The following is a 25293-nucleotide window of genomic DNA, read 5'->3' on the forward strand; positions in this document are numbered from 1 at the left end:
TTGGGGTGATATTTCTTTCCTTCCGGTACTGAAGTTCCGTATAGAGATTTTATATAGGACTACTTTCTGGAAGGGTTCACGAGCCCTGCAAAAATTGTGGTTGCGTGTTCTACGATCTACACAAAATGGCCGTTGGTGACAAGACTAGAGAGAGAGAGGAGTTTCCCTAGAGAGAAACAGAGGAAGATGTGATCATCCGCGGCGAGGGGAAGAGCGGCAAGGCGACGGCGACGGCGAGGCGGCAATGAGCAGCACCACCGCCCATAGCTACCCGGAGAGCGTCGGTTCCTGCTGGCCTCCGACACCACCGACTCCCCCTCCCACTCTCCCTTCCCCGGCGGCGGCGGCGGCGGCGCCCCGCAGCGCCCCCGTGAGGCGGCAGCTGGACTTCGCGGCCGCGGACGCGGACGCCGGCGCCGGCGCGGGCGACGACCTGGAGTACGGGGAAGACATCATCAGCGCCGTGGACGACATTGAGCGGGGCTACGAGGCCAAGCGACGGGCCCCGCCGTGCGTCTGCCGGCGCGGCGAGTGCGCGGTGCGTCGGGACGAGCAGGGCCGGTGGACGTACGTCTGCTCGTCGCAGCCGGTGAGCCTCCCGACTCCATCCCAAAGATCCTTTTTTTTCCCTCGATTTTTGCTCCTTTTTGCGGGAAATGATGGTTTCTGAGACTGCTTTGGGTGGGGAAATTCAGTCCGTGGGGAGGATTTACTGCTTAGATGGGGAAATTTGGGTTTTTGAAAATTGGGGTGAAATGTGTTCGGATAATATAGGCGGATTTGAGATTATTAGAATCTGGGGGGTTGTGGCAGCAGAATGCTGGATTGCAGAGAGTGTTTCTTGGATTCCTCAAGCTTGCAGGTGTTTTGCTTGGCTTGGTGATGTCCAAGCTGCTTTTTTTTTCCGAGTGAGCAGCGGGTTTCGGTTGTCGAGTTGGATGGAATGTAGTGGTCCTAGGGGAAATTGCGGCTTGTCTGGGCTCAATTTGGCAGTAATCTGTCACTTTCTGCCAGGTGGGCTGAAATTGGGGGTGTTGGTATCCCCAGTTGCATGTAAAGAGAGATTTAGATGCGATTCAGTTTGCTGCAGAATTTATCCATCCATCACTGATCCATTTTACTAGTTTTCTTTGGAAGAGAATTTAGATGACCTTGGTCAGCAAGTTGAGTGTAACTGTGTACACCTTGGATATAGTAGTTATTTTTGTTTTTATGCAGATTATAGCAACCCTTTTTGACCAAAGTTATTATTACCAAGTTTAGTAAAGGTTCTGTGTCACTTCAATATGGACGAAGTTCTCGTTATGCCTTCAGCTATTATTACAAAACTGGATCTCATTTTTTTCACCAATTCATGTATACTGTATAGTGGTCAAATTGGTGATACTGCATGTCAGTGTATAGTGGTCAAATTGATGATATAGGATGCCATAATTATGCACCCTTGCCTAATTTTAACTACTAAACTTCTTAATCTCTTTAATGCATCTCCTGTGCCAGTGCCCTCTTCTGATTAATGCTATTCTCAGAATGTTGTGAATTTGTTGCCTTTGCCTGTAGCTGCACAATTTTTGTGTCCCTGTGACTCAGCGCCAGAGATTTTTAATGGACATAATAGAAGCAGCTTAGTTCTCTTTGTGTTCTGTTTCCTCGACTTCTGCACACTTATTAAGAAAAAACACAAGATGACTATGTGACCCTACTAAATTTGTGTGCTTGGTACCTCATCTCAATCATTTGCCTCCAGAACATCTTATTTTACTGACCTGATCAAATGTATGTATCTTGTAAGCCATTGGAAGAAACATGTATCCATGTCTCTTCTTGCAATCCTACAACATTAAAGGAAAATGTCACCTTTGCATTCCTGAAATGACAAATAAAAAAATATCTTCATGTATATGTTTTGGAGATATTCCAGGCTTTCAGCTTGTGTAAGAACCAATATAATGATGCCTGTGCAAGTTTTCTCATTATCAGAATAAATGTGGCCGCAGGTGCTGCCCTGTTTTCTTAATGCTTGACCAGTGAACAATCACTTAACATGTACTGTAGCCCACATTCAATAAAAACATGTGGCACTGTTGTCTGATTTTTTAGATCATTAACTATTTTAGTAATATATCCACCACCCAACCATATGCGCATGCAGCGCACATAATGTAGTAGGCGATAAAGCAGTACTATCTCGTTGCAACGGTGATGTACGGTCAACTGTTTATTTTTAGACTCTAGGAGTTGTTTGTAAGTTCTCTTTTTACTGCAAACCTGCTGTTATGTTCATTACAAATCAATCTCTCGAAACCTTAGCTGCAACCTGCTTTGGTGGTGTCCAAATATAAATATCATAATGTCATTTTTCCAAAAACACATATATTTATAGCTTCAAGTTTTAACTCATAACCATATGCTAGCATTTTCCGACTTTCCGTAATATGCCCTTACACATGTCTTTGAGAAAATACAATAATGACCCCTAATTTCCCAAGATAAAATAGCTTTGTGTTGATGTTTATGCATGAAAGTTTGTGCAAGTTCATTCCATTGTTTAGAGATGCTCCAATTTGAATCCCACTGTATTTACTTTTGCTTTAATCTTCTAAGAATTGAGTTTTATATTCTTCAGTTATGCAATGTCTTTCAAATAACTTGTAAAGTATTTTGACTCACAAATATTTATGTTTGTTCATATAATTACACTAATTGTCATTTATATAGTTGACAAAGTGTTTACTTGTTAAACATGACTTTTCAGAAGTGCAAGTATGTTGCTCTATGCGAAGAAGCTGGTCTTAGTCCTGAATCACAGCCTGCTGTTAGGAGCCATCCTATACCAAGCAATCCTTGTGTGTTCAACATTCCAAGCAATCATGTGCCTGAACCTAGAACACCAGTTGATAATGTTAATCCCCGAGGTGCTGGTGCTACTACTCCAATTAATGTCAGCCCCCAGGCTCCACTTAATTCCACTTTCCAAGGTGCTGGTACTGCAACTCCAGTTCATGTGCCTGTACCTAGAACGCCAGTTAATAATGTTAATCTCAGAGGTGCTGGTGCTACAACTCCAGTTAATGTCAACCCCCGGGCTCCACTTAATTCCACTTTCCAAGGTGCTGGCACTGCAACTCCAGTTCATGTTAATGCACAAGGTGCAGGCTCTACAGCTGTGGTTAAAGTGAGCCCCCGAGGGGCTAGATCCAATGATGAATGGCCAACCTGCAAGTGTACAGCAGGGAAGTGCAAAGTATTGAGAGTGAACAAAGAAGAAGCCTACTATGTATGTCCTATACCCAAGGTAATGTTTCCTATGGTAAATACTAAATAGTGTTCTGCTTTTTGTTTCACTTTAAATATTTTAGTGCGTCCTGGTATTATTATTTAATAGTAGTCTGTTATAGTTTCCTTTATTAACTAGATATTCTAGCTCCTGAGATAGTATAATACTACCCCCACCAGAGAAAACATGATGTTCAGACCATCTTGTGCTTTGACCTTCGTTAATTGGTCTGCACACCCTCCAGTCAGAACGTCATGTTTATCCGACCAGAAGGAGTATCATACAGTTTCCCTTTTTTAGCACTAGTCCCAAGAGAAGTAGTCAAATAAATCGAGGGAGAAAAGGCTTCAAATGGTTCTCTTTTTTTGTGAGAATTTGAACTATGAAGTAACATGTACTGCTGCCTACTAGCAGTATATATTTCGGTGAAGTTGCTCCTGCAATCCTACAGTTGCATAACATGCATACCAAGCCTGCTAAGAGCCAGGCGGCATACCAAGCCTGCTAAGAGCCAGCCTGCCTACTAGCAATATATATTCCCCCACCCACTCGGATTTCAGCCGTAGGACTTCTTGGCTGCCCATCACATTCCATGTTTGCCAGACATCCTATTCATTTTCTTTTTAAAACAGAAAAAAAACGTATGTTTTCCTTCCAGTAGTAATGCTAGAATATTATACTTCATTTTCTACTTATGAACACTGAATGCTAAGACTTCTACATTTTAATACTATTCAACTAGATTCTATTGACAAAACCTAACTGGTTCTGCAAGTTTAGGCAGTTATAAGCCAATTTATTAGGCCATAGACGATAGCAATATAGCATCAAGAACGTAAATTTAAAAAATCCAACATCTTTCTCTGAAATAGCTCTTAGATGTATTGTTAGATAACTTTTGTTGAAATAATCTTTCGTGGCTTGTTGAGTTGTTTAGAAAGTGTAGATTTGTTAAGCAACCATTCAAATCACAGTTGTAGCAACTCTTAGCCTTTCTAGAAACTAGTCGTAACCATTCAAATCACAGTTGTAGCAACTCTTAGCCTTTCTAGAAACTAGCCGTAACTTGATGTTAGGCTCACAATCCATAATTTTAATCTACATGCAATTGATCAAGCTTCAGAAGCGAGAACAAGATCCTGTTGCATTATTTGACCTTGGGCCGCATGCATAATTTTAAGACCTGGTGCCTTTTTTCCTAAATAAGTACATCCACTAGTCATTTAGCAATTCCTTTTTTTAATTCCATACTGAAGGCTAGCACGAATAATAAATTTATTACTATCCTTGACCAGTAATAGAATGTGGATGGTTTATGACCGTAATTCTGTCTCTAATTCTTTGTGGAGCAATTTTATAGGTTTCATGTGCATTTTTCATCACTTTTTAAATCAACCAGTTCGGTCTAAATGTTCATATGAAAAATATAAACAAGCTATCTAATCCGTGTTCCTGCCAATCATTCTATTATTTGTTAACTTGTGACGATTGATGAGATGATTGCCATGAGATAAGAATCACCTATGATTATTCTTTGCTCGTTATCAGAATCCATCGTTGGACCTCTACAATTACAATCTGTATGCATCATGTACGGTAATGCTGTTATGAATGAATCTTTGTCACATTACTATTTATTCTGCAGGGAAAAGGTGCATGCACTCAGAAGGTTCCAGTCCATGTCCATGCTGCTGCTAATGACCTACTACAAACTGGAGATGACAACACAAGAGGAGGGGATAAGGATTCGAAGGACGAGCCTGCTGAGAAGGAAGCTCATGGGAACAACAACCTAGTTCGAGTGGGAGACAACAATGCAAATGCATCGGTCAGTCATGCTCAACCCGAAGACAGTGAGTGGCCATTTGATATTGTCAATAATGACGTTGTGCCCACAGCTGAGGCAACACCCCGAGCTGCAGTTCATCAGGGATCACCAAGTATGCTGCGCCAGCCGATTGCCACGGTGGAAAAAACACCCACAAAATCGCCCATGCCACCTTACAGTATGCGCAGTCCCATGACTCCATGCTCAGATAGCATCTGCTTCGGATGTGGTGAGAAGGGTCACTGGATCAAGGAATGTCCTAAGCCATCTCAGAAAAATTGTTTCCATTGCGGCATGACTGGTCACTGGAGGAGCAATTGTCCCCAACTGCGAAGATCTTAGAAGCATATGGTGAACTGATGGCCTCATTCTGCCTCTGGTTAATCGGCTTGCGCATGGTAGTGAAATATATATTATATGTAGTGAGTTAGGCTGGACAAACGGCTAAAAGACCCTCTCGTAGTTTTGGGCCTAGTAACTGCTTAGGGTTTAAGGTATTAGTGTCTTAATGTAGGTTGTAATAATTCGTGTCTTTTGTGTTTATATGCTGTAACCCGTAAGTAACTGCTTACTATTTAATATCAGAAGGGTACCTTTCAAGAACGGGATGAACTGAGGATGTTGTATCCTTGAATCCTTTGCTGCTGTTCTTTGCTTTTCTCCATGATCCGTCTTTGACTACCAACTGGTGTTAAGTCATCAGAAGTTTAGTTTTTGCACGGATGTGTTGAATACAATGTGTTCCGATGTGTCAAAAATCTGGCCTTCTGGCAATTATTTACATTGTTTATGAAACACAGATGACAATCTGACGCGCACCTCCCATCTGTTACCTAGACTCAAATTGTGCTTGGCCAAACTTGTATGTGCGACCAAAGCGACCAAATTCTGATGCGTATGTACCACTTTGATTTTCGATAGAAATTTCCGAACGGATTTTCGCAGAAATTGCCCGAACGCTGGTCAAATCCTCGCGACTGAATTTCGGCGGCTTGCGAAACGCTCCCGTGGTTCAGCATTCAGAGTTTCAGTCCGATGCTGATGGGTTGTTCTCTGAATTCCTTCAGTTTCAAACACGGTCGCTGGGCCGTTCACTCAGTCAGTCAGTCAGAGCCAGGCATATGCACATGTGAACAGCCCAGGACTCTTCCTCCCCCTTGACCCGACCGACCGAGAAGCTGACCCGCCGGCGATTGACGCCGGCCGGCCGGCGGTCGTCCCGTGGTCAGTCACGGTTAGCTGATCGGTGGCCTGGCGCGTGCGCCCGCGGATCTGCAGCCAGCCGTGGAATCGCCGGAGCTGGTCGGTCGGTCAGAGCTGGAGCTGGGAGATGAAGCCCGGCCGGAAACTTCTCCGCTTTGACTCCGAATTCGCTTCGTCATGCGAGAGGAAGGATACGTATATTGTCCGTATGTGTTGGACCGTGCACGGACGGCCACACATACGTATGTGTGTGTACGTGCTACCATTCTGACGTGGATCCGGACAGGTCGGGGCCTTTTTTCTGAACATTCGTGCGTCGTGTCACGGAATTATTTATGAGCTACCAAATAATAAATCTCCAGATGCAGATGATTTTAATGGAGAATTCTTGGCACTTAATTTCTCGAAATTTTTATGATCTCTATCAAGAATTCTCAACAATTCATTTGTCACCCTCATTCCAAAAACGATTGTCCTCTTTTTGTTGGAGATTTCAGACCCATTCACTCCTCAATTCTTCCATCAAGCTCATTACTAAGCTCCCGGTAGACCAGTATGGATTCATCAAATCTAAGACTATTCACGGCTACCTAGCTTGGGCTTTTGAGTATCTCCACATATGCAAAAGTTCCAAAAAGGAATTGATCATCCTTAAGCTGGATTTTGAAAAGGTCTTCGATAAAATAGAACATCAAGCAATCCTGAAAATCCTGAAGCACAAAGGGTTTAGAGAAAAAATGGATTGGATGGATCAGAGACATTCTTAATTTAGGAACATCTTCCATCCTCCTAAACGAAGTTCCTGAAAAGGTCTTTCACTGCAAAAGGAGGGTTAGGCAGGGAGATCCATTATCTCCACTACTTTTTGTACTAGCTGCTGATCTGCTACAGTCAGTGGTTAACAATGCTAAAGATCAGCAACTCCTAAACCTCCCTATCCCTAAAAGGGCCGGTACAGATTTTCCAGTGATCCAATATGCTGATGATACCTTGTTAATCATGGAGGCATGCCCAAGACAACTCTCAGTTCTTAAGGAACTCCTTCACAACTTTCCCATGTCAACTGGACTAAAAGTGAACTATAACAAAACAGTCATGGTACCTCTAAACATCACGGATGAAAAGTTAGATTTTCTATCAAACAGCTTCAACTATCAAAAAGGTGATCTTCCCTTCACTTACCTTGGTCTCCCTTTGGGGACAACGAAACCAAGCATTGATGATTGTCTGCCTCTCATCCAAAGAGTTGAAAGAAGATTGAGATGTACATCCTCTCTTCTAACCTAGGGAGGTAAATTAAAAATGGCGAACTCGGTATTCTCATCCTCCTCCATCTTCTTTGCTTCAACACTTAAGTTGCATAAGGGAGTCATCAAACAACAACTGGATAAATATCGAAAACATTGTCTATAAAGAGCATCTAATTTAAATTCCAAAAAGCTGGCCAAGGCTGCTTGGCCAATGGTTTGTCTTCCTCAGAAGCAGGGTGGTTTAGGTGTACTGAATATTTCTTCACATAATGATGCACTCCTACTTAAATACCTTCACAAATTCTTCTCTAAGGCAGACATCCCATGGATTCGTTTAGTTTGGGGTAACTATTACTCTAATGGACATCTACTTGGGCAACAGAAAAAAGGCTCCTTTTGGTGGAGAGATATTATCAAACCTTTGGACATCTACAAGGGAAATGCTTTTATCTCTATCTTTGATGGTTCTCTATCTCTGATGGTTCCACGATCCTATTCTAGAGTGATCTATGGAACAGATGAGTACCCTCACAATCCTTCCCGGAACTGTTCTCCTATGCAAAGAACAGGTGAACTCAACAAACTTCTCCCAGAATTTTCATCTGCCTCTTTCCATCCAAGCGTATGAGCAGCTTGAGGAGCTACAAGGTTATTTAGCAAATACCAGCTTCATCAGACAAAAACCAGTGGTCCTATATCTGGGGAAACAACTCTTTCTCTGTAGCTAAAACCTACAAGACAATAATTGGTCAGAGAAGTATCCATCCAGCCTTTAGGTGGATTTGGAAATGCATGTGCCAAATGAAACATAAAGTGTTCTTCTGGCTGCTTATCAAAAATAGACTAAGCACTAGAGATCTCCTCAGAAGAAGAAACGTGCAGCTAGAATCCTACACTTGTGACCTCTGCATCCTCCAAAAGTGAGAGATGGTGCCACATTTGTTCCTCAGATGCAACTTTGCCAAGGCATGCTGGGCCTCAATTGAAGTTTGTGTTGTGACAACAAGACCAGTTTTGCAGATTTTTAGGCTTATTAAGGATAAGCTTCAAGTCCCTTTCTACATGGAAATCATCATCCTGATGTCTTGGAGGCAAAAATTCATGAAAGAATTTTCTCTACTTCTCTTTAGATCCAAATCTAGTATGGCTCCCCAAATGCATGTCCGGCTGCAAGCCTTGTAATTTTCTTGTTTTTCCTCTGGTTTTGTTTCTATTTTACTTTTGCTTTGTAGGATCCTTTTATTTGCTTTAATATATAATAAGTAGGAGCTTGTCCCCCTCCTGTTTCATTAAAAAAACCGAACGGATGTGTTTCGGTAGATGAGATGCCTGGACGGCTGGACCTACATACGCAGCATTTTAAGCATCTTTGGAATATACTCTTGCAAACGTTGTCTTCTACGTCCTCGCTTGACTACAATTGTTATTTCGTGACAAATTTATAAGCATATGACGTGCTAAGAAGATCTTGCTGATTTGGCAGGAAACTGCATTTTTTGTCATATGCCCATAGTATCACTAGATTTGTCATGGCAAGTATTTTTGGCAGCTGGTAATTTGATAACCTAGCTGTCTACAAGAGATCAAGTGCCCAGGTATTTACAAATGAGTTTCGTTACAATGGTTATAAGGCAGTTGTCGGTACTTTCAAGTACTTTTTCATTAATATTTGCTAGCAGTTGATCTCAGGAAGATAGTTAAAAAATCAAATTTTCATTATTTGATACTTTTTCATATTTTTCTCTGATACTTTCAGGTACTTCCTATCTTTCCATATCATAAGATTCTTCTGGATGGACGGCAGAGGTGCTTTAACTTCCACGAGCACGTGCGCGCATAGACCAGCGTCAAGTGACGTCTAAATGAATCCTATAATCTCCCAAAGTGTGATCAATGGGAGCACGAGGTGACTGCTAGTAGTCTATAATATAGGTGATTTACTTTTTTGTTCACATATCTGTAGGCGAGGTGGGTCAGACACTCCAGTTATCATCAATGCCACCCGAGTCACATTTAGTCAACGTCTCAGACAACAAAATTAAGCTAAAACCAATTAGCTTTTCCTGTCTAAACGTCAAGTATACCTGACTGGGAGTATGTTAATTAGAAGAAGACTCACTATATGGTAATCTTACTAGGTGTTTAGTCTGAGTATGTAATAATGGGATGATCTATTTCTCGCTCGTCACTTTATTTTGGTTCGTAGAACGAAATAGGTTGATCCATCACCAGCTTACTCCTCACAAACTAATAATTAGTATAAACATGAGGGATAGAGTATAATCCCACTAAAATTCATAGAACGTACTCATCATGATCGATTATCTCATCTAGGATGAGGCGGTTCTCAAACCAAACTTCCCTTAGTGCTTGTTGGATTTGAAGGGAATTGTTGATAATTGGAGAGGATTGATAGGGATTAAATTCCCTACAAGGGAAAATCACTCTTAACCCTCTCCAATTCTTCTCGATCCCCTTGAGGAAGGATTAATCGAATATGAAGCAAGCTCATATTAATGGTCAATAGCGTGAGTTGAATAGAGAGATGATTATTGGATAGGTTCAGGAACTCGAATTTCGAGTCTCAAGCAACTAAAAGTTTTCACGTTTTCCCCAATCCCCCCTCAGAAAAGATATATACAGCACGTTTCTTTAAAGAAGTGCCGTACGTGCTGCCACACTAAAAACGCCTTCTTCTATGCTTGATTCAATTGGATCGGCCACCGGGCATGTGTCGAGGAAAAAGGAATCGGCACGTGCCATACTTCCTTTGTTATCCCTTCACACGTGCAACAGATTAAAGCGTCGCACTTTTGCCATCCAGGATCGGACTTTGTGTTTTTGTAATAAAACATTAGGCCATACTGTACATTTGGCTTTCGGTAATTCACAATGGAAAGGAGGAACCAGGGCATTTTCCTTGGTTGGAAACCGAATGTTATCACCTGCAGTCTTGGTGGATTATGACGCCAGCGATAGGGAATTGGTTTGGAAACTTCACTGTAAAAAGGAGCGGCTGTGGTTTATCTTCATTCTTTTGCAATTTGACAAAAAGGAGCTAGAAATTAAAGCATGAACTACACCACAGAGCCTCAGAACAGCGATGGACGGATCGTCCGTGTAAGCATGCAGGAAGGAAGGTGCGAGAAAAGATCGAAGCAGCTGCAGTTGAATGCAGAACGTACATAAATAATGGAATGGAAGGGCCTAGCCTTTTTGTGTAAAAAAAAGAAGAGAGAACGAAGGAAAGAACATCTCTGTCTAGTCACCTTCAATTCATCCTCGATGGCGAGTGACGGAGTGAGCAGGACAGACAGAGAGGTAAGTTCAGCCGAGCAGAAAACTTGAGCTCTCTGCGCAGTGGCTCTCGCTCAATCGCCAGTCAGCCCATGGAATGGGAATAAAAGCATCATGTTGCGATGGCTCGGATTTTCAGTGTACTAGGCAGCGACGTGTTGGACGTATCGCTCGGATCTACCTAAAAGAACATGTTGTAACAGATTACAGATGCAACAAGTTGCCAATCTGGTTCACTGACAGTGACTAGAGTAGCCCCACGTGTCAGTGAGAGTGAACTGAAACATGCAAGAGTGGCAGAAAATTAGGCCTGGTTTGGTTCACTGACTTATTTTTAAGCACCCGTCACATCAAATATTTAGATACTAATTAGGAGTATTAAACGTAGCTATTTACAAAACCGATTACATAAGTGGAGGCTAAACGGTGAGACGAATCTATTAAACCTAATTAGTCCATGATTTGACAATGTGTTGCTACAGTAAACATTTGCTAATGATGGATTAATTAGGCTTAATAGATTCATCTCGTCATTTAGCCTCCACTTATATAATAGGTTTTGTAAATAGTCTACGTTTAATACTCCCTAACTAGTATCTAAACATTCGATGTAACACGTGCTAAAAATAAGCAAAGGGAACCAAACGCCACCCCGTAAGGTTTTCTGGAGAAACAATTCAGTCCTCGCAGGAACCGAAAATTAACTGCCCCGTAAGATTTTCGTAAAAAGCAATTCAGTCCCTGCACATTATTCGTCCTTTTATGCATACCGAGTGAACAATTTCTAATAAAAGGCCAGAATATTAGACCTGGATCGGTGTCTCTTTCGCTGTCCAGGTGCGAAAGAAGAGCCAAAGTTCAGGGAAAGAAAAAGGCAGAAGCTTTTGGTGTCCTTTTCCTGTCCATGTGCTCGTGCTGCAACATAGATCGATCCAAAGGGTAACGCTGCTGAATGGAGATGGCGAGAGCCGTGCACATCATGCATGAGTTGAACGGGTCCACCGCGCGAAATTTCTCAACAAGCCTATCCTCTGTCTGCTCCCGGACGTTTTGTTTTGGGCAGTCAAAGCAGACATCACGAGAGGACAAGAGAGGGCGCGGATTGATTAGTGGACGGACCGGCCTGAAGCCGTCAAAAGAGCTGCCGTTCTTGCAGAGAAGTGGCCAAGTTGCAGCAGGCACGAACTCCTAAGATATCATATATCCTCGTGTGCATGGCTTCCGTCTCCGCGTCTTCTTCTCCATGTGAGTCCATGTATGTGTGGGTTGTTGGTTGCATGCGGAAGATTTTTCATTTGTCATTGACAAAACTTGCCCTCTTCATTCCAAATTAGGAAGTGATAGTGTAGAGATCCCATGCACAACTCAAAATTTGCAGGCATTTGTTATCCACAGAGTGGTTCAATTGGTTATTTGTGTTAATCTCTAGTGATAATGTGGGCATGTGAGATGGTTGTCTTAAAGTTTTACTTTCTTCATCAGTTTAAGGCGGCGCTTGGTTTGAGGTTATTGTGGATCGAAATTTCGGTCAATTTGGTACAAACATCTGGCCAAAAGTCACCTTCCAATAGCTTTTTTTAATCCCTAACCAACGGTTATGAGGGTACATGTGCAAATGCTCAAAGAGGTTAGTACAGTGTGCCTTTAATTTCTTTGTCATGTTAATTCTCAACCGTTCGTCAAAAAAACAATTCTCAACCGTCCTATTACCACCCTTTTGATGAGGCTCATAGAGGCTAGGAAGCAACCTTCATCTTTTCAAACTTAATGGGAAGAACAGTAATCTACCCTTCCAACCACATGATCGATGAATGATAAGATAGTGGAGGGATAAGACAGCAACAGTGCATGAACCTGAAATTTCTTTGCAGCTTGGTTAAAATTTGTGTGGAGTTGAGGAAGGTGTCAAGAAGTTTCCTCCCGCTATTAAAATTACAGCTTAGATAAATTATCCATTACTCCATTTCACTAACTAGCATGACACTACTGAAAGTTAGCGCAGAGATAGTGGACTTATTTTGTTAGAAAATGACTTGTTGATGACTTGCATATGACCACTGCATCTCTTGATCGATCTTTTTTAACCGTTAATTAACATATCGAGAAGTCCATATTTATCAAACCCTACAAAACTTTTCCCTCCAAAATGATGCTCGCCTCATCGATCCACCAAAAGAATTTGATTCCATCAGGTTGAGTATTCTCCTCCATGCCCGTTTGCAGTATGCTTATTATTATTATGGAAATTAAACAGCTTCATGTGAAAATCGTTCAAATTTCTGTGAAATTTCTGATGTGCAAACATATATAATGCACAAACCGTTTTTTTTTTTTTTGCGAATGAATGCACAAATAGTATATGTACTTCAGTTGGAACAAAATTCATCGTTTGGTCATTTATAATGATATTACAAACAAAATCATACTTCTACCCACAAGAACAGTAAAAAGGGCAACACAGGTGACTAGGGAAACCCCTTGGTCCATATTAGCGGTTTCCTAGCAAGGATGGTTTGGTTGACACACAGTAAGAAAAAACCAGCAACCCATTGACCAGCTGAGGAAACAAGAAAAGTAGGGCCGAATCCGAGATTACAGATAAGCCAAGGGGTTCAGCGCAAATTAGTTCCATCCTCTCCCTATAAATAGATCCAAGAATCACAAGGAGCAAGAAGGCCATCTCTGGGTACTTTGTATATATATAATCTCTTTGGCTCAATTCCAGAGCTCTAGCTGGTATCTAGCTATATAATTTAAGGTGTAGGTAGCATCAGATAGAAGCATTAGATTCCAGGAGAATTGGGTTCCAATCTCCTCCATTTGGGCACCTTATCTTGCAGCCATATCTCCAAATCTTGAGCCTCCAATTGCATCAGGGGCCAGTTGAGTGATGCAAAAGGAGAGATTCTTTGGGTCAGTGGCATGCAGCTGGGAGAAGCTTGTGGCATCAGGAAGGACACCAGCTTCTGGGCTTGATGAAGGAGAGTTTGAATCGATCTTGGATTTGTCTACTTGAGGTGAGCTTGCTAATCCGTCCCTGCTAGCTATCTGCCTGTATATAAAGCTTATAGTTTGGGTGCATAGGTTGTGACCTAGATTTGTAGTTGTGTGCATAGGTTCTTGTTCAGTTAACAAAGAGATTGTTCCTGTGGACGAGAAGAGAGAAGATGGCACCCCCTGCGGTGGCGGCGGCGCCGTCGACGACCACCATGGTTTGCGCAAGGCAGGGACGACTGCATCAACGCTACGAAGGATGCTATCGCCTTGTCTCAGGGTAGATACTAGCTCACAACTTTTCCGTCAAACATTTGCATTGATTGTTGAGGCGTTCAGAGCTAAGCATGAAGTTAACACATCGTTTGTTAGAAATAAAAGGGGTTATGATGACTCTCCCCAATACTCAAAGATCACATGAAATCACAACTGAAGAGTTTAGGAACATAAGAGAGCATGTAAGCTTTCACTGTGCTGAAGAAGTAATTGTTCATGCCGAAACGACAACATTATATAGCAAAGATAGACTTCTCGCTCACTTGCATGTTTCTCCTTCATCTTCTATGATGCATGGCTGATCTTTATGTATTTTCCTTTGTCAGATGCATCCCATACATGCTCAGAGAGGAGGATGGGGAAAGCAGCTGCCAGGATGTGCTAGGCAGGCTGCAGGTGCTCATGATCTCGACGCCGAAGCGAGGCGATCTCATCTTCCCAAAGGTGAGGCAACAGAATCACATGATGATCATGCTGCTCACACACACCCTTCAATCAATCCTGTAAAGAATCAGCATATGCAGCAGCATAATTGCTCAATGATATAAGCTAAAAACAAGCTCGCCATGTCAATTATCAAGTGCCCGGATAGAAAAGGAATCGCCATGGGCACACAGAAAAAGCTTAGCTTCTGACGTCTGCCATGCTGCAGGGTGGATGGGAGGACGACGAGAGCATCGACGAAGCTGCGTGCAGGGAGGCCTTCGAGGAAGCAGGCGTCAAGGGCATTATCAGCGTAGGTGGCCAGTGGCCTTGACCTATTCCTGACGTGGCACGCCTCTTTCATTAGTTTATTAGTATATATTACTAGCTGCTGGATTAGTATATAAAATATACATGCATGCGTCATGCATGATAGGCTTTGTCCGTGGGCTTAGTGCCGTGACACGTTTGGATTTTTGTGGTTGCCTTCCGAATGCAGCAGATATGGTAGGATGTTCATGGGTTGCTTCCATGCCTGCCACTTTGGTATGTGGAGGACAGAATGGTCACTCCAGTGGCAAGCAGTTCAGAAAAGTCAAGTGCTCATATCCTCTCATAGGCCATTGATTGCAATATACTTTTTTTAATGGTTTTACATATAAGGAAATTTTCTTGATGAAAAAAAAACTGTAGTGCACAATTCATGAAAAAAATATGTGGTCGACCTTTATTTCTAGTGTTCAAGATTTAAAACCATTGCAAAAGAAGGCCTGCATGATGAGCATGGCCAAACTTGTATATTTCCTTTGGTATTTCTAATCCAGTAGGAACAAATACACCAATGGTAGGTGGCCAACAACCCACATGCTGCACAGCCACCATCATGCTTAATCCATGCACATGATTTTCATGTGCTGACATGGAGATATGCAGCATTATTGGCAACGGTGATTCACATGTTTACTTCAGAGAACGAGAGTATGCCAATGAGAACACGGCAGCGTTCTTTACTTCTGTGCATTTTTGTGACTGAATTTGAGCTTAATCAACAAATATTTCGGCCCAAAGTTCATCGCCGAAAATGAAACCATCAATATACAGCTAACAACTGAAAATGCTTCAATTCAGGCAACACCGCTGGGAGAATGGATCTTCAAGAGCAAGAGCAAGCAGAACAGCTGCAGCCTGCAAGGGGCTTGCAAGGGCTTCATGTTTGGACTCCAGGTCACGGAGCTGCTGGAGATCTGGCCTGAGCAGGTCACCCATGGCAGGAGATGGGTGAGCATGCCATTCCACAGCTGCAACTTAATCTGGAGACGTGATTCCAAATCAGCAGCAAGCTCATAGAGTTCTTCCATGAATTTGTGCATATATGTTCAGGTACCAGTTGAGGAGGCGTACGGTCTCTGTCGTTATGACTGGATGCGAGAAGCGCTGGACAAACTGAAGGAGCAGCTGCTGTTCGAGAGCAACTTCAGGCCTCTGCCATCACCTGAGCTGGTGGACTCATCGAGCCTGTACATGGTGATGCCGGCTGTCGCTGAAGGTGCTGTAGCGCTGTGCTGATGCTGATGATAATCTCACTCCCAAAATGGCAGTGGCCAGCAGCTTTCCTCCGTCTGAAGTTACAGGAGCCAGATGGTCCGAGATGTATTGGTTCAGGCTTCAAATATCACCTGCAGAAAGAATCGCAATGTCAGAACCTTATGGAATCACCAGAACGAGATCTCATCTTTAATTAATAACTATTTCATGTTGCTGAGAACTAATTGGCAGAAGCTAACAAACTATAAGTTCCATTTGTTCAATGTCTTTACCTTATGAATGAAATGTAATTTTGACAACTGTAACATGTTCTTGAATGAAGCCCATAAGAATTATCTGGTGTCCTGAGAACAGAACAGAACGATGCAGAAAACTGATCACTCTGGGTGTGCAAGTCAAAAAACTTAAAATAGCAGAGGATACAAAAACTGGAAGTCTGGAAAGAACTAACTAGCTCTGTGCCAATACAAAGATGTGTATACTGGAAAAACAATTAGTGACAGTGAATGATATTTTCCAACTTCGCAATATTTGTGATGGTACTGAACGAAATGGCCCAGGCAATGGAGCCACGCGCTACCATTAGATTTATTCATCACAAAACTGGTAGTTTCCTTCAACAACTGACATACTAAATGCATTTACAGTTATCTCAGAAAGACATGCAGAGAAACTAAGTAATACCTCCTGGTGAAGTTGCATATGTCAAATCACTTGCAACGAACACTGAAATGGAACCATATGGCCCATGGAGAAGCTGGAGAAATACAGTAAGAAAGGAGCATTAGAGAAAGTGCACATAAAGTGAAAACTTCTCCAATGCTTATCTGGAGAGCATGTACCATACTACCATAGCACATTTCAAAAGTAAGGAACATGATTCGGTATAGTTGCTGTAGAAAATTAAATTGATACGAATCAAATGAAATAGTACTTGAAGACAAAATCTACCCATGAAAAGTACATGTCAAATGTTAGAACAAGGATTTCATACACCAAATGCTAGCAAATTGCTCGGTTACAAAATTAAGGTCAGTTAGCATCCTACACAGCTCAGAAGTTACAACTCATTCAAATAAGCAGAGGAAGGAAATGATATGCCTCAAAGCTAATTCCAAATTCTGCTGCTTGTATACAGAGAACTGAATTTGATTATCATCCTATCACCATTTGTCCTTCATTTCCTGGCGAAAAGCAGCTCTCTTTTGAGTATTGCCTGAAACTCACCATGATGTAGCAATGAGTTCTGCTCTGAGACTTAAGCAGCGCAACTGCAACAAATACCAATCTGCAAATATGTCAGGGAGGCGACATGAACCGGAAATGGCTTTTATCTTGGCAAAACCGCAGGGAGAATGGATCTTTAAGTTCACAAGCGAGCACGCAGAACAATTGTGGCTTTGTAAAGTGGTTGCAGGGCCTTCATGTTTGCACTCCAGGTCACAGCTGCTCAAATCATTCTCTGTGCAGGGCAGCCACGGTAGGAAATGGGGGAATCTCATTCCGCAGCTGCAGCCATTTGCCATCATGCATACTTGTGTCCATGTCAGCAACTATCAGTTGTGTGTATATGAAGGTACCAGAATGGAGGCTCATGGTCCTTGTCAATACAATCAGATGCAATATGTGCAGAACAAACTTTAGGAGCAGGTGCTGTTTAAGAACAACTCCTGCCACCATAGGCTCTATCGTACATGGCGATGACAGATGTAGCTGAAGGACCTTGCTGTGCTGGTGCTGCTGATCTCACTCCAATGGGGGTGGTGAGTAGCTTTGTAGATCATTTGAATTTCCAGGAGCCAATGTTTTAAATGGTAATGATGTTTCAGGCTTTCTTTATCTCACCTGCATAAGCAGATGCAATGTCAGATTCTTTGGAATAACAAAATGAACATCTATCTTGTTGGATGATTGATTTCTAACTGTCCAATGTTGCTAAGAACTAATTGAATGGAAGAATCTAACAAATTTCACATTTCGTTTATGAAATTTTCAGCCTTCTGAATTAAGTGCAAATCTGTCAAGTGTTACTTGCCCCTCATGTCCTGAGAAAAGGATTGAATGATGTGGAAAATCAATCACTCTGGTTGTGCAAGTGAAGACAGTAGAAAAATTTCAAAGCAAGAAAAGATTAATTGTAGTGGACCAATGTAGTCAATAGTACTGTAACATTTTTCACCACAAAAGCAATTTCACAGAAAATCTCTCACAAAACACCAATACCTGAGACATACCTGAAGGATTAATCTGATGGAGATATGTAAAATCACTTGCAGTGCACCGTATATGGAATGATTAATCTGATGGAGAAGCTGGAAGTACACAGTAGAAAGATAGCAGAAACAGATAAAAGTACTTGCAAAGTGAGAAACTAATAGGATCAAATAATAAACTACCTGAGGAGCAAACTTAGACTCGTGATGACTATTCCTAGTCAGGAAAATAATTTAGGTTTGGAGATCCTAGTTAAAACATTTGAAACGTATGAATCAAGTGTAGTACTATTGGAACCAAATAGACCCCTGATAAAAACCTTGCAAGAGCCAGGATAAAGATTTGGTACATCAAATGCAAGTCAATTCAGTAATAACTATAAGGTTCATTAGCATTCTACACCGCAGATGTTACAATCTAATTGTGTTCAATCAGCAGGCAAATGATGATACAACCTCAAAGCTAATCCGAAACAGTCTGCTGCCTATAAACTGCTACTACTCACTAACACATACATGTACAGTTAAAGCACTCCGCTTAATCCACTTATTCAGAAGAAATCCTGCTGTGGAATTGTGAGCTATGTACAGACAGAGGTTGACATTTATTTGATCAAGTATCTGGTTTTCTCTTCTTTGATGGGGAGCTAAATGCAGCTGCAGGATCCAAGGAGGTAGAACCACCATTTGGCTGGCCCAGACTACCAGCTACCACTGAGTCGCTAACCATGTCGAAGTTTATTCGAGTGTTTATTCTCCGCCCATTACTGCAGAATTAACACAAAATGAGGTGATGCCAATTAGTGTTGTAAACATAAAATCTTGTTGTACATAGAAAGTGTCATTTTAAGCTATCATACTAGTTTAGGCGGCTATTTATAGCAGCCAAATCTTTCGATGGGCTCTGATAAGCATGGGTGCCTTCACCAATGCATGCATAAAAACTCCTGGAACTTGGTGAAAGCAGCAGATCCATCTGACAAGTGGCGCAGAGAAGAATGTGTTACTGGAGAAGGAACTGCAGCATAGAGTGAAGTGCTAATGATCTAATAACATTACTCTAGCCCATCGTTAATGAAAATGATATTCAGATGCCCATAGATCATTGTATCGTGACATGAAATAGATAATAAGGTGGCAGTAGCACCCACCCTCATAGCATTGAGCCATTGACTAATCTTAAAGTTACTTACAATAAAATGAAATGTAGGGACAACAAGCTGTTGTCACAAAAAGTACTCCTACCCTAGGAAATTTAGATGATCTGCATCTCAAGAATTGTCCCGTCATTTAATGCCATGTAAGGAGTGAAGTAGCAAAACTGTGGGTATTCATCTGCATGATACATACAGCGTTGTGGCTCTTGCTGGGTTTCTCCTTTTTTTATTTAATGAGTTGATATCTCTAGCCTACCCAACTTGCTTGGGATAAAGGCTTTGTTGTTGTTACCATGTTGTAGAATTTTAAGCATGCATATGCTATACTAAAATATCATTCAAAACATTACTACCTTATAAAAACAGATTGTGGTTATATGAGTTAGCTTACTCGATAGTAATAAATGAAGAGCAAGTAGACAAAATAAAGCTATGTAATATAGAATGAGAAAAAAAACCTTGGTTTGCCGCAAAGGAGACACATAAACATTATGAGAAGATGAAACTTTCTTTGGGGACATGTCTGGTAAATTCGGGAAAGGAGACGGCTTGGGTGATCCAAAAATTTGGCCTAAGCAAAAGTGATGACATCAGTTAAGGTGAAGGAATAGCAGTTCAAATGAGAAAGCAGGTATAGCACATACTATTAGCATTCTTCTTGTCTTCTGGACGAGTACCAGAACCGATGAATGACACCAGGAAAGGCTTGGCTGCTGGAACAAACACCTCGTTGTAAAAGGTAATGATATCAACATGGCGTGATCCTAGTACCTGTTGATAGGAAAGACTGTCATTAAAAGGAGCAATAAGGGGAACCAAAATCATCAGAAAGAACTGTCAGATAAAAGGTGAAATATCGAAGCCAAGGTACATACCCCATTGCGATTCCTACTCCCAACATAGATACTCAAAAAAACTTCTGGTTTGCATTGTGGCTCTCTCTTGTAATTGTTGAGTATCTCCCTGAATGTCAGTTCTAATTGACAAACCTGTGAGAGAAGGCATGGTCAGCCCAAATAAGAGGGAAGTAATAACAGGAAGTTCATTAAATAACATAAATGGTACCTTTGCAATACCATAAAGGCAGCAAAGGATAAGTTGATCAATGTGTCTATTAAAAAACAATGCTGTCCTTTGATCAAGAATTTGCTTGAACACGTTGTAGACACGCTCTGTCTGTTCCACATATTGAACCCTTTCACACAAATTTCTTATTCTAATAGCAGCCAGCTTCAGAATCTGAACAAGATGGAGCCCAAAATTAGAACTTTAAAAGGAAGATAAATCATAGAAACGAAGTTCTAGTTACAAGAAGATCCATACTTTAGAAAAGAATATCTGAACCGTTATGTCAGCACATTTTTCATTCCCACCAACAGGATTACTGACAGTTGGGCTGCACAGTAGACAAGCGGTAAATAAATATTTCTGTTTTGTTAAAAGAAAAGTAGAGTGTGCAAACACCAGTATAGCTAAAATGGGTGAGCAAACCTTGCAAATGTGGACTGGAGTGGTTGGCATTTTGCTTTCAAGTTAGTCGGCACGCTGTGGCTTTGCTTGGGTGGTGGTGTCTGCAAATTGCGCTCTACTACTGTGTTCCTGGATTCATTGCAGAGTCTCTTTGGTGATCGAGGATCAGTGTTATCATCTGTAAGAAACAAGTGATGGATAAAGAGCGAGAAGAGCCAGAAGCCCAAAATCAAGATGGACTAACAAAGTAAAATCTGAGAATTGCTTGTTTCAAAAGATTGCAATCTAAGAATTAAGGTAATTGAACCTTGAAATTCTTAAATGGACCCCACTCGGAAACACACCATAGAATAAGCTTCTTTTGTTCGAGAATGTATCAGCTCTATGAAACTATAGCATTACAGGAAATAGATCCTGGACTACAACTTGAGATCATGATACCTTCTGCAGTAATAAATGACTGACCATGCTCATGAGTCATGAACCATACTCTACACTAAGAATGCATTGTACTGCTACAAACGAAAAAGCTTGGTGTGAAGTTTCACTGGGCAGTGCGTCGTTTCACAATACCAAGGCACTGTTTTATTTTTCCAGACCATAGCATTTCAGTGCATATTACCCTTTACCATTTTTTCCCTTCAGCAGTACAGATAATCTAGACCTTCATGACACAATTCTAATACCGGTCTCATAATTCATGAAAGCTTCTGTTGATAAAATAGCAGTGACGATATAGCTACTGAAACACAGACTGCAAAACATTGTGGAACCAAATTGGTAAGACAATGTCTGCTACCTACCTAGGTGTATAACCAGAAACATGACACATTGTGCAATCAAATAAAGAGCAAAACACAGCAATCAAACTGATTGGATGATGAACAAACTTCAAGTAGCATGCAGAAACTCAACAAGGAGAAGCGGCTTTGGGAATTGGAACAACTAATCAAAGAAACTTTAAACTAAGCCTGCGTAGCAATGTACCTGATGCAGCAGCACGATTTTTAGATGGTGTAGCTGGTAAGCCCTCAACATGAAAATTCTGCCTTACCACTAACTCGTCAAGAGATGGCATTGGTTCAGCCAAAAGACCAAGACGATTTATTTCTGAAGCAAGAGATGGCCTGGCAACAATCAGTGAGTTATACAATGATGAACCTTTCTCCCATGCCATGCTTTCCAAAAGCTGTTCTTCTAAAGAATTTAAGTGCCTTTTCAATTCTCTTGGAAGGGTTTCTTCATGTCTCACAAGGTTCTCAATTATTTTGCTCAAATCAAATGCAGTTAGACCAGTACTCTCCAGAACAGCAGGAAACATCATGATGACTGTCTTATGTGTTGCCAATACTAGTTCAGCTGAACATGCAATCAAACATCGGTGAAAACGCTCATTTGACAGCAATGGAGTTAGATTATTTACACTACTGTTCTGTGACTCAGCTCTGCAGATTGCCTCCAATACTCTATAATACAATTTGGAGGCCTCCATTTTTCTTGCTTCTGCCCATGGGATGTCAAATGCATTTGCACAGTTGAGGCCTATTGAACCACCCCGATCTGCAGAAGGCTTGGTTGGGAAAATTGCTTCCAAAACTATGCTGACCCTTTTAGTCACATCATTAGTCAAATCCCTATCACATGATGACAGCAACTGCTGAAGCTTAGATGAAGGTTTCTCTGGCAATGAAGATATCACCTCACGAAGCCACTTAGCTGTCGTCATGGCAGAAGTTACTGGTGTCATTTGCACAATCTTGACTGAACCACCACTGGCAGGTGATGAAGGGGAACAAGGGACAGTCAACATGTTCTTTATTGTCTTTGTGGGTGACGCTAATGTTTCAAATGCACGCTGCAACAGAATAAAATGAATCGACTGAAATAATCCACAAAAGGAATTCAGCCTAGATTACTAAATGGTTATGAACCGTTTGGGATACCTTTGAACATCCTAAATTACTGGAGGCCCCAGATGTGTTCTCGGCAGAGGGAACATAGTCATTGCTCAAAAATAGTTTCAAATCAAGCTCCCCTTCCCAGCTATTGGAATCGCGTAGTTTCTCCAATTTTTCCAAATTTTGCTGGAAATTTTCCTCGTCGATGAGACCTTTGAAACACATCAGACCATCTGTAGTAGAACATTAATATAGCACTTCAGCTAATTAAAATGTGTGAATAACAACAGTTCAGTATGCATGCACACACATGCAAGGGAGAAGGGAGGGTTCCATGCCTGTGTCTATTTTATCCAAATTTTCTGTTTTGCACTTTGAAGCACTTAATGCTTTCATGCCAAAGAAGTCCTCTATTGCCTCGTGAGATTTGCCCATCATTTCTTTCAGACGTTCTTCAGAGGTATGGTAGTTATGACATAATGAAGCAATAATATCCACGCCTTTCTCAGTTTGTTTGACTGGATCCAAACAAACAAAACAAACATAAATATGTGCTATATGCTGAATGAAAAAAATAAAAAAAATAGATTCAGAAGGAGCAATTGACAAAATGTGGAGAAAATTACTTAAGTGAGAAGAGCCTTCAATCGTGAAGCTCCTCAATTTAGCAGGCACATGAATCAAAAGTATGGCCTGCATTTCACCAAACAGTTTTGCGGTTACTTAAAAATACAAGTAGCAGCTCACAGTATTAAGGGAGTCAAAGTTCAACAATCAATAACGAAACAAAAGGAAGAAAAGCAAACTCACCAATACAGCAACCAATCCATGGATGCAGGATACTAAATCCTTAAACAGTTCCGGTGATCTTGAACGAAGCATTAAGAAGACATGCCACCCGAAAAGAATATAGTCAGGAGTACTTGTTGCTAATCCAGGCTCCTGATCAGTACTCGCACTTGAGAATAGTTCATTATATGCCTTACGATAGAACCTGGCATTTCATAACAATGTTGTGAGACTTATTGTACCAGACTAACAAACACACGAACCAAGTTGTTATAAATTACAAACCAGCAGTTATAATTAGTAAGCATTATCACTAATTATGAGCATCACATCTCAATACAAGAAAAGAAAAACCATCAACAATTTTGTGATTGTCAAATTGTGTACAAGGCATGGCACAATATTACCTGCTTGCATCGGCCAGCAGGTTTACCAAACCCTCCAGCTGCTTCAGCTGATTTCACAAGTCAAAAGCCCCATGCAGAAACAAGAAAGTTAGGGCCTCCCAGAATCTCCATCTTAAAAACAAAACAAGGCCAGCTATCAACCCACCTCGAGTTGGCCTTCCCAATCCCGGCCATAACGGCTCTCTAAGATCTTCTCAATCTTCAGACCAAGCTGCTGCATTTCCTTGAAGAAATCGTCATACCTGCACACCAAACCAAAGGTAAGCACGCAGCCAACTCAATGAAACTTGAAACCCTAAAGATAACGAGACTTGAACTCAAATAATCGTAACGAAGCATCACCCACTTGAGCTTGCAGCTCTTCAAGATCTCACACAGCCTGACCCCAGAGCCTTCCTTCCGCCCCTTGAGCTTCACAGCGCAGTACAGCACGAACGCGAAGCAGAGCCTCTCTGCATCCTTAGCCTGCAATGGTCCGTTCACGCTCTAATCAGCACGCGCGACAGAGGAATCAGAGGTTTAAGCCACAGAAGGCGGTGTTCCTCACCGATCTGCCTCCGACCGAAGGCGCCGCGAGAAGCACGCCCTTCACCTCATCCAGCAGCGTCGCGGCCTCGCCGGCGACGCCCTCGCCCAGTCCCAGCTCCTGCACGAGAGCACCCACCCCCCAAAACCGTAAGACCTCAAAAACGCAGGAAAACCAGACCGGCGGGCGGAGAGGCGCGAGAGATCTGACCTTGCAGAGATCCGCGAAGCGCGCCTCCACGGCGGGAGGCGCCGGCGGGGGCTGCGCGGCCATCGAAACCAAACCGACGAGAGAAACTCAGCCCCGATTCCCTGGACGCATCACACGGCGGCCGCGACGAATCGGCCGGAGGAGTCGCCGGAGAGCGCGGGCTCCGGCGAGCTAGGGTTTGGGGATTTGGGGGATCGAGGCGGGGGCTGTCGGGTTGAGCAGGGTGGGGGCCCCGACGCAAATTTATTTGTCTCCAGGGGCTTTTGGCGAAACCAGCGTTGTCCTCTCTTTCCGCTCGTGTATTGTGCTTGGCTGTTTGGTCTCTAGGTTATTACGTCGTTCTGTAGGGGGCTAAGTGACAATGTAGGATTTTCTTTTTACCGTTGAGAGTAGCGGGGATCGGGGTTATGGCTCAAGCGCGGGAAAGGTGGCGGTCAGTTTCTCCTGTACGCGCCAAAAAGTCGGCCAATGGCAGGGTGCCACCTGGAAATACGCAATATTTTACTGTTTGTAAATTGCATTCCAACGTC

The 25293-nt window shown here is 42.1% G+C and overlaps 3 protein-coding genes and 1 long non-coding RNA gene across 6 annotated transcripts; 2 read left to right on the plus strand and 2 right to left on the minus strand.

Moving 5' to 3' along the window:
- LOC117834115 (uncharacterized) lies at nt 1-5739 on the plus strand. The gene is made up of 3 exons (XM_034713734.2): nt 1-589; nt 2756-3295; nt 4923-5739. Exons 1-3 carry the CDS (start codon nt 245-247, stop codon nt 5445-5447), a joined length of 1410 nt encoding a protein of 469 aa, XP_034569625.1. The 5' UTR covers nt 1-244; the 3' UTR covers nt 5448-5739.
- Nucleotides 5740-13512: 7773 nt separating this feature from the next.
- On the plus strand, nt 13513-16438 carry LOC117866686 (nudix hydrolase 13, mitochondrial). 3 transcript variants are annotated; one of them, XM_034750956.2, is made up of 6 exons: nt 13513-13872; nt 13952-14129; nt 14452-14569; nt 14778-14861; nt 15677-15826; nt 15929-16438. In XM_034750956.2, the coding sequence occupies exons 2-6, from the start codon at nt 14023-14025 to the stop codon at nt 16112-16114; spliced, it is 645 nt and encodes a 214-aa protein (XP_034606847.1). In that variant the 5' UTR covers nt 13513-13872; nt 13952-14022; the 3' UTR covers nt 16115-16438. The 3 variants fall into 3 exon arrangements, with proteins under 3 accessions (XP_034606847.1, XP_034606846.1, XP_034606845.1); XM_034750955.2 differs by having other exon boundaries at nt 13960-14129; XM_034750954.2 differs by having other exon boundaries at nt 13972-14129.
- On the minus strand, nt 15528-16498 carry LOC117866687 (uncharacterized). The gene is made up of 2 exons (XR_011896289.1): nt 16366-16498; nt 15528-16224 (listed from the first exon to the last, which is right to left on the minus strand). It is a non-coding gene; the product is annotated as an uncharacterized lncRNA (long non-coding RNA).
- A 2150-nt stretch (nt 16499-18648) lies between these two features.
- Nucleotides 18649-25024, minus strand: LOC117866685 (retinoblastoma-related protein 1). The gene is made up of 18 exons (XM_034750953.2): nt 24764-25024; nt 24575-24673; nt 24374-24492; nt 24173-24269; nt 24028-24074; nt 23642-23825; nt 23458-23524; nt 23170-23349; nt 22877-23064; nt 21921-22788; nt 20955-21111; nt 20787-20859; nt 20529-20702; nt 20339-20452; nt 20108-20234; nt 19922-20034; nt 19167-19282; nt 18649-19073 (listed from the first exon to the last, which is right to left on the minus strand). The coding sequence occupies exons 1-18, from the start codon at nt 24824-24826 to the stop codon at nt 18920-18922; spliced, it is 2940 nt and encodes a 979-aa protein (XP_034606844.1). The 5' UTR covers nt 24827-25024; the 3' UTR covers nt 18649-18919.
- Nucleotides 25025-25293: the final 269 nt, after the last annotated feature.

This window comes from Setaria viridis, chromosome 8 (assembly GCF_005286985.2).
Source record: "Setaria viridis chromosome 8, Setaria_viridis_v4.0, whole genome shotgun sequence".
NCBI classification, from domain to species: domain Eukaryota; kingdom Viridiplantae; phylum Streptophyta; class Magnoliopsida; order Poales; family Poaceae; genus Setaria; species Setaria viridis.